At 36.2% G+C, this 18,135-nt stretch overlaps 1 protein-coding gene and 2 pseudogenes across 1 annotated transcript; all 3 read right to left on the reverse strand.

The window, feature by feature from the left end:
* Positions 1-968: 968 nt before the first annotated feature.
* LOC137707942 (chloroplastic group IIB intron splicing facilitator CRS2-B, chloroplastic) lies at positions 969-5,265 on the reverse strand. Its single transcript, XM_068446886.2, has 9 exons — positions 5,098-5,265; positions 4,582-4,798; positions 4,409-4,493; positions 4,252-4,319; positions 3,424-3,474; positions 3,235-3,308; positions 1,573-1,631; positions 1,388-1,464; positions 969-1,175 (listed from the first exon to the last, which is right to left on the reverse strand). The coding sequence occupies exons 2-9, from the start codon at positions 4,792-4,794 to the stop codon at positions 1,059-1,061; spliced, it is 744 nt and encodes a 247-aa protein (XP_068302987.2). The 5' UTR covers positions 4,795-4,798; positions 5,098-5,265; the 3' UTR covers positions 969-1,058.
* A 2,565-nt stretch (positions 5,266-7,830) lies between these two features.
* LOC137708881 (tryptophan synthase alpha chain pseudogene) lies at positions 7,831-9,335 on the reverse strand (annotated as a pseudogene).
* Positions 9,336-12,733: 3,398 nt separating this feature from the next.
* On the reverse strand, positions 12,734-14,012 carry LOC137709340 (tryptophan synthase alpha chain pseudogene; annotated as a pseudogene).
* Positions 14,013-18,135: the final 4,123 nt, after the last annotated feature.

Here is an 18,135-nt window from a genome sequence, read left to right on the forward strand (position 1 = left end):
GGGAAAGACTTTTTAGATCTTTAGACAAGCCGGAGATTTTTAAGGTTTCCACTTGGAGGCCCGTTATGCCTCCATTGGTCAAATATTGTAAACAATGAGCCGGAGATTTGCTGAGTGCGAATGTGAGATATTCATAGGGCTAATTGTAGCAAATGGTCATTTATTATAGTGGTAAAAAGAAGTCGAGTTTCTACATGACGGTGTGAGTTGGAACTCTGTCAGTGATTAATTTAACAAAACCTATCGTTTGAAAAAAAAAAAAAAAAAAAAAAGGGCTAATTGTATTTTAGTCTACTTGAGGTGATTTTTAAGATGGATTATGAGGTTTTAATTTTTTTATACAGCACCATGATGTTTTAAAATTTTATCAGTTTATACTTTTTGTCTATTTGAATGCCCACCTTCCCATTGAATTAATAAGTTTTTTTTGTTAATGTGGTGCAAATATGACTTACATGTTAAATCAATTTTGAATGTCACGCTTACCATATCATCTATTTAATGAATATTCAAATAATTTATTAGAAAAAAAATAATTAATACAATTTTAAAACCTATATAAAAAAATTAAAACTTTGTGGGCCGCTTTGAAAACCACCACAAACCTAGGGGCTGTCAAATTAACAAAATTGAAACCTTTCGGCTTCAACAGAGGAACTCCTCACTACTGACTGACTGCTAATGCCTGAAATTAACTATATCTCAAGCAGCCCATATCTGTGTTGTCTGTGCCGTCGCAAGAACTCCAGTTTTTTACACTATCCTTCCGAGAATGGCGGCGGGCCGGTGGCAGAGAAACTGGAAATTAATTAACGGAAAGATGCGAATAATTCAAGTGTTGATTCCAATTATACCATGCCAGCGTACTTAACGGAGCTGATGGTAAACTTGACGGAGGGGGCAAAAAGGGACTCAAAACATCGGTCAAGAAGGCAAGATGAGTCGCTTTTAACTATCAATACACGTCGTGAAAATCTAAGGTGCCATGGCATTAATATTATGCAGATTACAAACCTGTTTCAGAAGAAATATGTGACACACAAAAGGATTTGTGCAAATTACACTTTGTGATATTTGTATTTCTGCCTCAAATTAAAACTAGTGATGCTCTGGTCAAATCCATTCAGCACCAGGGTCCTTACAGCTTCAACCCCTTGATCCAGTGCTGCATTAATCTGTTCACATATATAGCAGATATCGGTCAGAATTGATATTACAGGTTGAAATTCACACTGATAGAAGTGAACAGACAACGTAAATTGCAGATGCGTGAACATTTGAATGTGCATGGTGAGCGTGCGTGCAAGCAAATATTTTCTGACCATTTAAGTGATCAATGAATTTCCTTAATACCATGAGTAAGAACTATTTAGAAACGACGTTATACCTGATGTCTCTCGACTGTACTGAATCTCTGTAGAAGATAGGCTTTCATGTCCATAGTTCCAGGTGGATTTCCAATACCTGAAACATAATTCATACTCCTCTTTTAGTTTCCAATTAAGGCAAGTATAGACCCTTTTGGACTACGACACCTAACCATCGGTTGAAAATAGCACTGAAGAAACAAACCTATACACAGCCGAGGAAATTCACGGCAACCGTCCAGATGGCCCATTACACTTTTTACACTGCAACAAGGAGAAAGCAATTATAAAAAGTTTGGAACATGAGAGAAGTGGGATTCAGCAGAAGCGTTATTAATCAGTTTTGTATTGCCTGATATGGAGTTACGTGGATCAGCATTTCTAAAAGAATGTGTCACAAGACAATTAAGTTCAAGCTGTTCATAATTATATTGTTTCCTTCCTGCCTTCCGTATGCTTTCAACTAGAGAGCAGAGAAAATAAGAGAGAAAAGGAGGAAGAAAAAAAAGAAACAGAAGTGCTAATATTTTTTGCGTTTGCTTACCAAGAGAAAGCTAATAAGAACAAAATGTAATTTTGGTTAGGGGCAGTACGAGTTGGGCTAAATCTGGCAGATAAAAAAAAGTAGTGGTTTAACAAGGACAGGAAAATATGCAACGCTAACAAGCTAGAGAAGAGTTTGACTTTCAAATGATCCACGCTAAGCACAATTTTTCTGAGACACAGATAAAATGTTACTGTTGTCACTTCCAATATTATCAAACAACCTCCAGTCTATAACTTCACCTAACCACAAATTCACATAAAACCCAGTAGCACACATATCAAGAACTTTGAGTGCGCCCCGACTCTTCCATTTTTCTACAAGATTCTGAGAAGAGCAATTGAAATTCATTTGGACTTTTAAAGTTCTAACTGTATGGAAAAGGGAAAGATTTGTTTTGAGAAGATTTCAAACAAACAACCCCGGAAGGACTATGTATAGTCTTTACTTCCTTCTATACTAAATCATCCGAGCCAGATTGGCTTTTTCTTTTTTTCTAAGCACATCAAGGAAAAGTGATGCATAGTTGTAACCGAAAAAATACAAAGTGATGCATAGTTACCCTTTGATTTTGCAAGGAAATAAAGGCTTAAAGGTAAACAACTAAACAATCTACAGAAAAAATCTCGGTTTTCTGTAGCCAAACTGTCAAACCCGTCAAATTAAGTATGGGTAGCTAAAATATGAGACTGAAGTATCCCTTTCTAGAATCAGTATAATGTTTATTTAATTTCTAGTTCAGAATCTATAGATAAAAGGACACGAACAGGGTGTTTCTTCATCCACTTGCTATTCAGCCAACACTAAGAACCTCAAACCCCTTACTTTACTTCTTCTTATGACATCACCACTAATACACCTCTAATTGAATCTAGTAAGATTCCTGCTCCATATCCTTTTTAATAAGCATGGAACTTAATCACAATGGTACATGAAAACTTACTAACAATGGACTATACAAAAAGCATCCGTGCAAACGTACCTTCACAGGATACAGATTGCAAAAATTGAGAAAATGTCTTTAATACTTGTTCATTAGGAATGTCAACACAGTTAATTTAGCACCTCTCGTGAAAGACATCAATTAGAACATACCACAGAAAATATAATTTACTATAGAATCCACCTCATTTAGTAGGTCAGTTATAGAATCTTCAATTCTAAGTCAGAAACTAGTTGGACAAACTAACATTATGCATCGTTAAGAGATAAAAGAATCAAACTACTTATTCTTGATTTTGAAAACATATTTATTCAAGAACATAGGAAAGTGATAGATAAATTTTCATATGAATTCTGTTCAAAATTAATATTCACACATACCCATTGTGATAGCCATGTCCACCTTTTGGCTGAATCCTCAGAACACCATTTGGTAAGCTCATCTCATCATAAACCTACAAGTCCATGGCTCCCATTTATGTAATGCGACATTGAACTTGATGAACTAAATTAAAGAAAGGAATTTATTAATCTTGTAAAGCCGACATTAAGATACAAAAAAATGCATACCAGTAAAATATGGCGTAGGGGTACTTGATAATATGCCGCAAGTGGTCCAACCTTAAGAATAATGAAAGGAGAATAAATGATGGAAAAATGCAATCGTAAGGTAGCTCTAATCACACTGGCATTTACTCATTCAACTAAAGAAAAGGAGATACATACTATGATGCTCATGGATATTTTGGCAAAAGTGCACCCATAAACATGAACATGAAGAAAAATATTAATGAAAATGGCACATTGCTTCATCACGTTATCCCATTTTGCCAACAAAATTGATCACAGTATTATAATCTTTCATGAGCTCGAAAATGTCAATCATCTGATTACACACCACAATGAAAGATATGGTTTGAAATTTTCAAACATGTAATGATATAGAAATCACCACTGCTTAGTTCACAGCCAGGTTAAACTCTACGTGAGTGAATGGTAAATGATTGTAATCAATTGCAGAAAGCACACTCTGGAGCTAATTAATCATTATTACTTTTACATATTCCTGGAAGACGGTATTTCATGAAACACAGCTCTTCTTCCATCAAAAACTGATTGCAGTGTTGAGGAAAATAGGAATAATTATACTAAATGAAAGCTCCTTTTGAAGTTTACTTGAACCCTTCCATTAGGTGCAACAGAAATTTACATTATGGATTCTCAATCTAATGGTCTGTCCAGTATAGAGTATCCTGTCACTTTCGTTGGGACGTCACAGAGTTTAGGTTATAAGTAATACAAAGTTATCATAGAACATTTATGGGTAGTGGAGTGTATAACAGTTATGTGAGCCAAAATTGACACCAAAAAAAGCAAACAGAAACGATGAGAACACACCGATTCTCCGCTATAATTCATGTAGGCTTGAGGCTTCACCAACAAAATTGGTACTTCTCCAATGGAGCCTGTACTGATCACAGAGAAGAATCTAAATGAACACCAAAACACATGAAAATGTGGAATCGAAACACTTAAAATACTACTGAAGACCCACCTATTCCAATCAAGGCCTTCGACTGTATTGTATTCATCGCAATGCCTTCTGCTTTAGCAATACCATCAATCATCTCGAAACCAATCTGGTGTACAAAACCCACAGGAAAAAAAGGGTAATGAAAAAGAATTCAACCGAAACACTTAAACTAGTTTATAAAGGTGGAATATTACATTGTGCCTAGTCCCATGGTACTTGTTGCCAGGGTTACCCAATCCAACAATCAGCCAAGGAGTGTACTCCACTTTAGCGCCATTGGTATTATCCGGTAAGGAAGCTTTCACACGAAAACTTGTGGAAACCGAATACTTCCTTAGAGAAGGAGGGCTGCAAGGTCTTCTCGGATACGATATGCAATAGTTTGGGGCACAGACAGCATACCACATTGACCTAAACATCCAAAACACAAATTAGAAGTATGGCTAGCAATGGATTTGAATCAAAAACCACTTAGCACTTCATTAACTGGCCAAGTTTCAACATTTTTAATACCCCAGTTGGCTAAATTCTGAGATTATTTGTTCTTGTTTCCTCTAATTAATATATTCTTCACTAACTATAAGCTTAAGCAGAAAAGAAATACACACAAAATATAAAAAAAAAATAAAAGACAAGCTTGGTAAGAGCAGAATATGGAGAAAGAAGGAAAAAAATCACGAAAGAATTAAAAATCGAAGAGCAAAACGAACCTGACTGCAAATTTTGGAGCTTGAATTTGAAGTGGGGGATATATGAATGTGAGGAAGTTGGACAGAGAGAGAGGAGGTGCTTCTCGACGAGAGCTTGGAAGTTGTTTATGGTTTGCAGTTGCAGACGGAGGGAGGTGTTTCAGAGGATAGAGTTAATAAGAAAGATCTAAGATTTATCCGATTTAAGGATACCAGCAAAAACCCCAGAATTTCACTTTCAGTTGGCCCAATGCACCTTCTCATTGATGGGTTGGCCCAATTCACTCTGGTAGTTTTGACAGATCTTATACGGTGTAAATACAATAAATTCATCTAAAACAAGAGCCGTCATATTCTATTAGATTAAATTATCTATAGACTCTTATTTATATGTGTAACTTATTGTGCACTAGAGAAAGCCTCATAGATACAAATTGAGCAAGTTTTGTAAGATGTTTCTATTTTCACATCTAAATATAAATCGTTAGATTGAACTCGACGAACTGGATGCAAATTATAGTTAAGTTACAACCGTGTAAAAAAAAAAAAACCTAATTTCAAACAATTTCAATTTCAATTTTTAGTTTAAAAAAGATAATAACCTATACATTATTACATTATTGTCAAGGACTTTGATTAAAAACTGAAAACTAAAAAGGTCAGTCAAAGAATATTGATAGCTAGGGACCGCATCCAAAGTCTTCTAATACTTAGTTGCCAAAATATTACATAAACTCGAAGAAACTAAATCTTGCAAGACTTATTCTAGCCGAGTTACTAACATCTTATAATAAAGAACTAATCCTAACCCTAATAAGCAAGGAATCCAAATCTTTACCCTATGAGAAAACCCTAAGTCAAAAATACCCTAACACAATAATAAACCAAAGTGCTAACGAGTTCATTGTTTCAACACCCCCGTTAAACTCATGATTATAAACAACATGAGTTTGCCAAGAAGAAAACTTATGATAACTTTCAATGCTAATACAAAATTCCACTGGTACCAGTGCAAGATTACAATACCCAGGTCAATACCAGTGCCAATGCAAACTTCAAATTCCAGATGAAAATAAATGCATATGTTGATGTTGTGGTCTTTGAAAAGAAACATATGAATCCCCCGCGTCCCTAAATGAACAAGTTTGTCATATTCCAACTACAACACAAACAAATAAAAGTATTACCATACACACAACGTTAGAAACTTCTTGAGTGGTTTGGCTACCAGTCCAAGTACTCTAGTGACTTTGTGGTGGGCAACAACATAACATACTATATATAGAAAACTAAATTTTAATCCCTAAATAAGATGAAGTTTAGAAAAATGTCTTATACAAGATTAAAAATTGATTTTAGTTCCTAAACTTATTTAATGCCAACATATGTATTCAATGTCTCTTTTTATTTATAATTTTATGAAAATATTATAAATTTTAATTCTCATTATGGTAAGCATCTTATATAAGAGAATATTTTCATAGAGATTTTTCGGTACACTTATGTTTTTGCATATTTTCTTATCTGCCACTAATTCATTATAATATATTTAGTTACGAACATTTCGGTACATTGGGTTAATATAACATGTTTAGTTATGGACATGTCGGTACACTAGTTTAGTATAATATATTTAGGTACCGATATTTCGGTACACTAGTTTAGTATTATATAGTTAGGTACGAAATTTTTAGTACACTTATGTTTTTACATATTTTCTTATGTATCACTAATTCACTACAATATATTTAGGTAGTGGCATTTTAGTACACTAATTTAGTAAAATATATTATGATACATACGTTTAGGTACACTAATTAGAGAAAGTTAAATAAAATTAATAATAACATTAAATAAGTTATCTATTAAATAATTTAAAAAATATAATATGAATTTGAATTAAGTACACATTAAAGGACTAAAATCAATATTCAATCTAACATCAATTTTTATTAAATTTTAATCTACTTGAAGGATTAAAGTTCAAAAGCTCCAACCATACATGCCCAAAAGTAGCAATCCTTATCATGTCGCCAATATGAGCCCCAAAACCAACCAGTGCCTCTTCCCCTTGATTTCCGAGTTGCACGTAATCAGCAGCCCCATGTCATACCTGGTCTTCAGGTTAAGACTTCACGGGACTGCAGGCTTTAGGACTGCGGACTACGGCTTCAGATTTTCAGCGTTTTCTGTAACCTAGTTTTCAACGACAACTAAGGCGTCTCAACCTAAATAACAATTCCCATGGATCTATAATATAGAAAAGCAGACAAAGAGACGTAGAACCGATGGACAAATTGATACCAAGCAAGAGCAGATTAAATTCGAAGGATTTAATTTGCTCTGATACCATCTTAAAAATTAAAATACGTAAAACAGATTAATTAATATATTACAAAATTATAAATAATACGTAATTCGAAAAGATTATACACCTTGTTATAAATTCTTTTTTTTTTTTTTCTAAGATAAAAGGACATGCAAATTCATTGTACGAGAAAGACCTAATACAAAAAAAAAAAAAAAAAACAAAAAGAAAAAAAAAGTCCAATAAAGTGAAGATAGCCAAAGCCCATTAAGCAAAAAGGCAGACATAAACGCTGACCGCTGCCAGTACCATCACCTCGCCAGCGACCACACAGGTAATCGTCCGAAGAAAATCAACTTTGTATTGAATTCGACGAAGGGATCGCACCACAAATTAACAAGCAACAAGGAAAAACCCCCAACCAAAAATCAGCACCAAAATCGTCATACCAGAGAAGAACCAACAAATCTGAACTGCCAAAACAAACCCCTACATGTAGAACCAAAAACCAAAACAAAAGGGAGAGGGATGAGGCTAAGGGTCATCTAAAATTCTTAATCCTAAAAAATAACCTAAGACATAAAATACCCCATATATTCCAACACAATAAAATTAACCCCACACGGTACATTACAATAGTACAACAATTAATAAGGTCACTGCCCCCTAGTACTGTTTCTTTCTTTACAATAATGCAGATTTCAAAGATTTGATGAAAGTTTCGAGTTCTTTTAACCCTTCCTTGGGACATTTAGCTTCACCCAACACCTTCACAATGGCACTACCAACAATAACACCATCAGCTCCCCACTCGGCTACTTTCTTCAAGTGTTCAGGCTTTGATAGCCCAAAGCCAACTGCCACAGGCTTGCTTGTCGCCTCTCTAATTTCCCTTAAAAGGGTTGGAACTTGTTCATTCACCGATTCACGTACACCGGTAACTCCCACGGAGCTCACAAGGTATACAAACCCTTCTGAAGCTTCAACAATGTCTTTCATTCGATCCGTTGGAGTAGTTGGTGTAGTTAGTAGAGCCAACTCTATCTTATTTTTCACAGCTTCTTGTCTCAAACTTTCTGTCACTTCAAATGGAGCGTCTGGAACCACAAGCCCATGTACCCCAACGTCCATAATGTTGTGCATGAACTTTTCAACACCATGCTTAAGAATCGGGTTGAGGTAAGAAAATAGAACAATTGGACAAGACAATTGTGGCACCACCTCCTTCAACATTGACATAATTGCGTTGAAATTCGTCCCCCTTGCCAAGGAACGTGTGGCTGAAGCCTGAATAACTGGACCGTCTTGTATTGGATCCGAGAATGGCACGCCTAATTCGATCACGTCTGATCCGCAAGAATCGAGCATCTTCAAAGCTTGAGCCGTGGTTGAAAGATCAGGATCGCCGGCGGTGATGTAGGGGATAAATGCCACTTTACCTTGGTCCTTGAGTTTTCTAAATGTGTGTGAGATGTTGGTGGTAGGGGTAATGCTGAGAGCAGCCATTGGGGTTACAAGTCTTTTTTGGATTGAGAGGGTACGTGTTTGAGAATGAGAATGGAGATAGAATGGGTTTTGAGGATTCTTAAGTTGAAAGCCAGTAACAGAAGTATTAGTATATCTGAGAAAAGTAGCCATTCTTATTAGGGTTCGTTTGAATGAACTTTTTAAAGAGTTGAAAATGCTTTCTTATGAAATAAAAGCACTTCGGTTGTGAAAAATGGTTGTTTGACAAAATTTTCAAAAATGCTTTGAATTGAAAGTAGAAGCACTTGAAGTAGTACGATGATGATTGAGCTGCCTTAAACTGGTGGAATATTTTGGTGGGAGGAACTGTGAGTTGTGAAAATATATATAAGTTCGTCCCAGGAACTAGAAGTTGGGAGGAGCTTTCACCAAAACAGAGAAAACAAGTTGAGAAAGTAGAATAGTCATCGATATTCAATTAAACGTGGAAAACTTATTTCTAATAAACATAGCGTGAGAAATGTCCTTTCTTCTAGAAAAGATAGGATGCCACACACAGTGTGTTTGAGAGTGAGAAGTTAATATATCATGAATAGTATGAACAGTATTAGATAGTATGAATAACGTGGAAAATTTGAAGAGGCCATGATAAGTGTAAGAGCATGAATAGCATGTATAACGTGGAAATATTAAACACGGCATGATGAGTGTGATGGGTGTACGTCAAAGCACTTCCATCCATTGCAACGGCAAGAGGGAAGGACGTGGAAATATTAAACACGGCATGATGAGTGTGATGGGTGTACGTAAGAGCACTTCCATCCATTGCAATAGCAAGAGGGAAGGGTAGTACTTGGGCCATTATTATTTACTAGCTTCTTGTCACACACTTACACATATTGTAATCGACTCTTTTCTAATGTTTTACTTTTTTTTTTTTTAGTTTTACTTATTTTAGATATTATTGTTTTTCATTCAAAATGTTGTTAATTACTATTTTATCTCTAGAAATAAATTGTTTTATTTTGGAAACCCAAAAAAAAGAGGGGCATTTCTTAGGATTTTAAAATGCATGATGGTGGTTAGTGGTGGCCACAACAGTGGTGATGACGATGGTGAGTCGTGGTGGTTGGGACTGCGCTACTAGTTTAGACTATGGCGGGTGGTGATGGCGGCGCCAATGGTAGTGGAAAAGGTAGTGTGGCCGTTCATGGTTGAGCTTCTTTTCTTTTATTTTTTATTTTTTTATTTTTTATTTTTTTAACTCTCACTCATGGAATCCTAGAAGATGAATTTAGACTAGGAAGTTGGAGGTCAAAATTTCTAATTTTTTCACACAAAAGTTCAATATTTCTATGTTTCATGAATTCAAACAAGGCAATTAGATGTTAACTTTTAAATTTTGTTTTTGTCCTTATTTCTTTCATCCAAAGAGAAGGTAAGCAAGTAGAAAAATGATGATATGAGACTATGAGTTTGTAGTTTCTGAGGCAGACACACACCATTTGAAGAGAGAGTAAAAGCACAAGAGAATATTTTTCTTTTTTGATAATGTGATATTTTTTTATTGATTTTTGTGAATCTCTAGGAGAGATTGATGGTAGGGGTAATGGTATGAGCAGCTATTAGGTTATAAGAGCAACTTCACCCGTGTCAAAATTACTATAGCAAAATTCATGAGCCAAATTCCTTATGGGCCTAAGTTTTGAACGAGCGTTACTTCTAGGGATGACAATTCTAACTGTTAAAATCGATAATCGTGATAACCACCTGAATGTATTGAATTTGGATATGAAAATTCGGGTATATTTTGGATATGGAGAAAAACCGTTAATAATATTCGGTTAGTCCCCAATCTGCATCCGTCCCGAATCTGAACCAAATTATATATAATATAATAGTATTTATATATATATATATATTTATTTATTATTCACCGAATTCATTTCCTTGAGAATACAAAAGTTGCACTGTGTAAGTTGCATTTTGTGGGCAAGTTAAAAAGTTTTGATATGAATCAAAATCTATGAGAATCCAGACCAATGATACTTGTGGGAGATATTAAAGATTAGCCAACATTATCAATGTTTAGCTTTAAGTTTTATGCTCCACAATATCCATTCATTAAATCATTTTATACATCCAATATGTAATGAAGAAATTAATATTTATTAAATTATCATGCGTCAATTGAACGAATATATTTTTTGTATTGACGAAGATAGGTATAACCGTTAACCGATGGGAAATCCGTTACCCGGTGGGAAATCCGTTACCCGGTGGGTATAGTTATGGATAATACCTTATGGTTAATTGGCAGTTATGGATATAGTTAATTTTTGTGGTTATGGAGATGAATATAGCATTTCCGTCCCCAAATCGAACCATTGCCATTCCTAGTTACTTCCCTCTTGTACCTTTCCTAGAAGCCAAGAAAGAGGGGATAGCCTCTTGGGTTTGGTCTAGTTTATTGGAGGGAAAAAACCAGATTCTAAGAGGTGCACATTGGCAAATTCTTAGTCGGCATTAGTTAAAAGTATGGAGGGACAAGTGGATCTCGTGCATTACAAATGGACACCCTAACCCTATTATTGATGAGGTAGTAGACAAGGATCAGGAGGTGGACTCTATTATCCATACGGAATTCATAGGCTAGCAGCTAGACTTTATCTCCAACTCGATCTCGAAAGAAGAAAGGAAAAGCAATTTCATTGATCCAGATTGGAGATTCCAGGGGTCCTGACAGGTTAATTTGGACAACGAATAAAAAAGGCAGATACTTGATCATATTGGGATATGGTTTGTCCCTGGGTTGAGGCGCTTTGGTTTGGAGGGACCTCTCAATTACAAAATTGACAGAGCTTCGATCTTTACATTTGATGCATGGTAGAGAAGGTTGGATATGGTGAACTTTGGTAACAAGTAGGAAATCGAGGATTCTCACGATGGTGGCATTCACTTGTTGGCACATCTAGAAATCCAGATGCAAGGCCATCTTCAACCAAAGCCATCCGTCTCCTGCTCATACTATTTAGGCAATCTCATATGCGAGTGAGCTCTTTGTGAAAGCTAAGAGGAGAAATCCCATGGTCCAGGCCACTGGAACGACCTTTTTCCCGTAGGCATCTTCCTTGGTCCCCTCCCCTCCACGAATGGGTCAAGGTGAATGTTGATGCAAACTGGAAAAAAAAAAAAAGAGATTCTAGGAATCAAGTGGGAATTTTTGTTACGGATGCTTGTCATAGGTGCCTAGAAGTGAGAAGAGTGAAGGTCATTGTCTCAAGTGCGATTATGGCTGAGGCTCTGGTGATCTGGGAGGGTAGGGTTGTCTCATTGCTCAGCAAAGGAATTTTTTACATATTGTCATTGAATCTGATTCCAAGCAGGTAATTACATATTTGAATGACTGTTTGGAGTGTAGTGATTGAGAGATTTTCCCCGTTTTGAGCCATGTGCCGGGGATAGAGAAGACCTTCCAAGCTTGCACCTAGTATTGAGCTCCAAGATCGGCAAATGCAACGGTAAATTTTGTTGTGTCGCATCACATGTCAAGGATGCGCAATTTAGTATGGGTCGATAGGCTCCCATCTTCACTTGTGAGAATCCTAAACAAGGATGGGCTCCCTTGCCCCTCACAAGTTGTAGGTATTCTGCAAGTGAAGTAATGACGTTTAGACCACTGGTGGCAGCGTTTTGTGCTTTTTCCTTTCCTCGCTTGATTATCTATTTGTAAGTTTGATTGTCGTTTCTTGGTTCTCTGTTCGGCTTGTGGCTCTGATAATGAATTTCTGGTTTAACCAAAAAAAAAAAAAAAAAAAAGTCAAGCGTTGCCTATAAAAATAAAAATAAATAAAAAAAGAAGGGAAGGGGATAAGGCTAAGGTCATCTAAAATTCTTATCCTTAAAATACCAAATCTATTCCAACACAATAATACTAACCCCACACAGTACACTACAATAGCACAGTTGATAAGGTCAATGCACCCTAGTACTCTTTCCTTTTTTACAATAATGCAGATTTAAACGATTTGATGAAAGTTTCAAGTTCTTTCAACCCTTCCTTGGGAGATTTTGCTTCACCCAACACCTTCACAATGGCACTACCAACAATAACACCATCAGCTCCCCACTCGGCTACTTTCTTCAAATGTTCAGGCTTTGAGAGCCCAAAGCCAACTGCCACAGGCTTGCTTGTCGCCTCTCTAATTTCCCTTAAAAGGGTTGGTACTTGTTCATTCACCGATTCACGTACACCGGTAACTCCCACGGAGCTCACAAGGTATACAAATCCTTCTGAAGCTTCAACAATGTTTTTCATTCGATCTGTTGGAGTAGTTGGTGTAGTTAGTAGAGCCAACTCTATCTTATTTTTCACAGCTTCGATTCTCAAACTTTTTGTCACTTCAAATGGAGCGTCTGGAACCACAAGCCCATGTACCCCAACGTCCATAATGTTGTGCATGAACTTTTCAACACCATGGTTAAGAATCGGGTTGAGGTACGAAAATAGAACAATTGGACAAGACAATTGTGGCACCACCTCCTTCAACATTGACATAATTGCGTTGAAATTCGTCCCCCTTGCCAAGGAACGTGTGGCTGAAGCCTGAATAACTGGACCGTCTAGTATTGGATCTGAGTATGGCACGCCTAATTCGATCAAGTCTGATCCGCAAGAATCGAGCATCTTCAAAGCTTGAGCCGTGGTTGAAAGATCAGGATCGCCGGCGGTGATGTAGGGGATAAATGCCACTTTACCTTGGTCCTTGAGTTTTCTAAATGTGTGTGAGATGTTGGTGGTAGGGGAGGTAATGCTGAGAGCAGCCATTGGGGTTACCAGTCTTTTTTGGGTTGAGAGGGTACGTGTTTGAGAATGAGAATGGAGATGGAATGGGTTTTGAGGATTCTTAAGTTGAAAGCCAGTAACAGTAGTACTAGTATATTTGAGAAAAGTAGTCATTGGCTTTATTAAGGTTCGTTTGAATGTACTTTTTAAAAATCTGAAAATGTTTTTTTTTATGATGTAAAAGCACTTGAGTTGTGAAAAATGGTTGTTTGACAAAATTTTCAAAAATGCTTTGAATTGAAAGTAGAAGCACTTGAAGTAGTACGATGATGATTGAGCTGCCTTAAACTGGTGGAATATTTTGGTGGGAGGAACTGTGAGTTGTGAAAATATATATAAGTTCTTCCCGGGAACTAGAAGTTGGGAGGAGCTTTCACCAAAACAGAGAAAACAAGTTGAGAAAGTAGAATAGTCATCGATATTCAATTAAACGTGGAAAATGTTGTAATATAATATGTGGATGGCCCCACTTGAATAGTTTGTTATTATTCATCCAATGAAAAAACTGATGAATGCGGAGGAAGGAAGAAGAAGAGTAAAAAGAAAAAAGAGATGAGAGAAAAATATATAGAGAAAAGAAAGAGGAGTTATGGAGGAAGGGAAGAGAAGAGGAAATAAGAGAGATACAGAAGAAATTACAAGTGAGTTAGGCTAGAGAGAAAAGAGAAAATAGTGAAAGTTATTTTGTACTCCTATTATTTCAAATAATTAAATAAAGTACTATTGTGCCCCGAGAACGTAGGCACATTTGCCAAACCTCGTAAATATTATGTTTCGTTTACTTTTATATTCCACTGCACACATACCATCGACTTTACAACACGTTATCAGCACGAGAAGTTCTCGTGTTAGTGGAAATCACACAGCCATAAATCTAGTGAAGCACTACCTACCTCTCACATCTGTATGCTGGAATCTCACAGATAAGAAAATCTTTTCATTTCATTTTCATATCTCTGTATGACTAATTTTCTTAAAGTAAATATACAATTGGTTATATAACTATTATCATTATTATTGGCAGAAAATCTCGCAGCCATGTAAACAGCCTCTGAACTCCAACCATCTGACCTTGGATTGAGATACTTCCTTCTTAAAAGTTGTTCGTCCATCCAGTACCTATAACATATCAAATTTTCAGAAAATTCCAACGATGCGATCGTCGCAGATGTCTAAAACACCAACTTAATTTCCAATTCCGTAGAAAACTGGACAGTCTTATGAGTACCGAAACTCCTTTTTCAGTAGCTCAGATCGAAATTGTTTCTTCATGAAAGTTGTTTGGTATCCTCCTATCCATATCATACTAAAGTTTGAGCTAAATCTAACGGTTTGATCTTCTCATAAGTTGCAGACACCACTATTGACTCCAAATTTTATGGGAACCGTTTCAATTTTTTCAAAACTCACTAGAGGAGAAACACCAATTGGGACTTATGGTTACTATTACTCCTTGGGTAACTAAAAAAAGGACTTAAAACTATGAAATGAAAATAAAATAAAGAGGATGAAACAAAAGAAAGTGGCAAACAAAGAATAAAAATAAAAGAAAAGTGAAATGGGGCCAAAGGCTTTGGAATGGTATGTTAGCACCATGTGAGGTATTTTGGCACCATGTGAAAAGGAGAAAAAAACATGATGATATTAAAAATGGACCTGCCAATGCCCTTCTCTATTAAAAGGGTTTGATACTTTTGTTTTATGAAAGGTGCTAGTTTAAAGCCCTTTTCACAAGTTCTGTTTATTTAGAATGGGTAGAATTATTACCTTTTGTTTTAAAGTTTTGATAATTATGCAAATGGTGCTCAATCAAAGCCCTTGTCACAAGCTTTATTTACTTAAAAGCAATTTATTTACCATGGCTGGAATTAACGCCTATTGCTTTCATTTATTTAGTATACTACATTTTATGATGAGTATATAAAAGGACCCGAAGTTCCTTGATTAGGTTAGAACCTGAAGTTTCTTGATCCTCATCATATAAAATGATAGGACCTAAAGTTCCACCATTAAAAAAAAAAGATCAGACCTGAAGTTCCTTGATCATCATAATATAAAAAGATCGGATCCGAAGTTCCTTAATCAAAATCAAAACCTGAAATTTTGAATCAATTAAGAGAGCAGCAATTCCTCAACTAAATTAAAATGATGGCCACAAGTGCCTCAGTCCACAAACTATTAAATGAGGGCCAGAAGTTCCTTGATTCGTGTAAATGAGGACCATAAGTTCCTTAGTCCATGTACAAATTAAGTATGGGTATGAATTCCAAAAATATGAACCTAAAGGTTCTAATGATGTCGATTTTGAGAATAAATTTCAAGTATATATGAATAATGTTTTGACTTGAAGTTCAAAATATGAATAATGTTAAGAACTTGAAGTTCTAACATTTTGTGTAGACGTATGTTATATGTGGTATGAATTAATTATCACAATTTCTATTATACCTGAATTTCTTCCTTTTAGGAATAAGAAAATGGTGAACTTCTGATTTTGTGACCATCGACATCTTACACAAGAGATACTTTCATGAATTCATAATGCCCGAGGATTCATGTGGAAGCATATGGTATTAGAAAATATCTATACTTAAAGGCTCATTGAATTATATTCATGGAACTAGGTGTTTCCATCGTTTCCCATTAATTCATTAATTATGGAACCAGAAGTTTCCATGGGTTCCCATATATAACAAGCTAAAGTAGAAGCTTTCACACATGTATAAAATCAAATGGGAGATTTTTTTTTTTGGTTACATACACATGAGTTACAATTACAAAAACAAACAAATGGGGGGCTTTCACAAAGGTTGCTCATGTGAAGCCTCACTACTTGACAGTACTCCAGAAAGGGGAGGCACTGGAGATTGATCATGTGATGCCCCAGAACTTGGCAAAACACCAGAATGGGAAGGCACTAGTTGCCTTTAGAATCTGGCCACAAATCTCTGGTGATCACTTTGGATCCAACTTTCGAATTCCAGTAGCTGGTCGAACTTTCTTTTCATTCTCGTCGAGTAAATATTTGCAAGTTTGTGCAACTGTTTATTCTCGTGCTTGAGCCCTCTATTTTCTTGTGTAAGACTTGCCACCTTAGCCTTTAATGATTCAACTTGGTGAGTTCGAGCAAGTAGACATTGGCTCGTGTTGGATACAGAACCTGCACATTGAACACTGAAAGCCAATGAGCCTTGAACAACTGATTCGTCAGACTTTTTTGAAAGTGTTCTTTTATCTCTAGGAGTGAGAAGATTCCTAGCTACCATTGTAGTCGTTATGTCATTCTTCATCATAGAGTCCCTAACCGTAAAAGGACCATTAGACGATAAGACGGACGAGCGCCGTATATTATCCTAACGCGGCCCACCTTTATTCATCCTGAGATTCAGATTTAAACAATGGTTAGATGGGCAAGCCATTCCAGAAATGATCAAAGAAAAAGGTTTGATAAAGGGAGATCTTTGAAATACAACAGAGACAATTTTCATAGGCAATAACCCTTCAAAGCGTGCATTTTGAATACAACTGATATCTCTATAAAAGGAGAGGCAATACAGCCACCTATTCAAAAATCGAAGAGATACTGCTCTCCGAATTTCAAAAACTGGATTTTTCTGAATAAAGTTTGTCAACATTTCTCAGACGCAATCTCATTTCTAGATACCAAGGACAAATTTGTCAAAATATCTCTGGCAAAGTTAAAACGCGTAAAGTTCACTATTTCAACTACACCACTGTTGCCGACAAGCGTAGGTGACAAGGCCACATCTGCACCACTACCTACTATTGGAAAATCCCTATATATGTCGACTTTCGTCCTCTATGGCAAAGCACACCTCCAAAACGCTTAACTCTCCTTCTTTGCCGAGAATGCATTTGCAACCAAACCTCTCAACATATTCAGTATTCCTGCTCTTTAAGAATACCTCTTCAAGTCCCTTAAAATTTCAAACTCATTTCCTCAGCAAGAAACCCCTTTCGATTGAAAAGGTTTACACCAGCATCAAAATCTTATACTTTTCTTTCAAGAGCAAAAGCATCCTATATCATCAGGATCGAGAACAAAAGTATCTCATATTATGTTATTTCCCCATCTTTTCCTTTGCTCTTGCTCTTACCTGCAAGACAAGGAGAAAGAAAGCATTCAGTCAGAACCTGAAATCAAACTTCCAATCAGGAACCGACTGCCTGGGACCTTTCCCTAATTGTTTACCTTGCATTGCTCTCAAGTAGTCATCTTCAACTATTGTTGAAGTTGGGTCTTAAGTCACCAACACCGCAAAATAATTGGTACGCTGTTGGCTCTTTACACTGAAGTTGCCAAATATGGATGAGTCACCAAGAAGTGATGGACCATCCAAAGGTAAAGGTTGCGCACCACTTATACTGTGCAAATGACTAAAGCAAAAAAATCAATGATGAGCCCATAGAAGTCCAA

The sequence above is a fragment of the Pyrus communis genome, chromosome 17, assembly GCF_041283825.1.
Source record: "Pyrus communis isolate YQ-2024b chromosome 17, ASM4128382v1, whole genome shotgun sequence".
NCBI lineage: Eukaryota > Viridiplantae > Streptophyta > Magnoliopsida > Rosales > Rosaceae > Pyrus > Pyrus communis.

Bases quoted from the DNA above. Each gene is read 5' to 3' on its own strand.
- LOC137707942 (XM_068446886.2), bottom strand. From the start codon at position 4,794: ATGTGGTATGCTGTCTGTGCCCCAAACTATTGCATATCGTATCCGAGA. The intron at 1,632-3,234 runs GTATGTGTGAAT...TCCTTGTTGCAG, and splicing joins GGACATGGCTATCACAATGG to TGTAAAAAGTGTAATGGGCC. The intron at 1,176-1,387 runs GTATAACGTCGT...ATATGTGAACAG, and splicing joins GTACAGTCGAGAGACATCAG to ATTAATGCAGCACTGGATCA.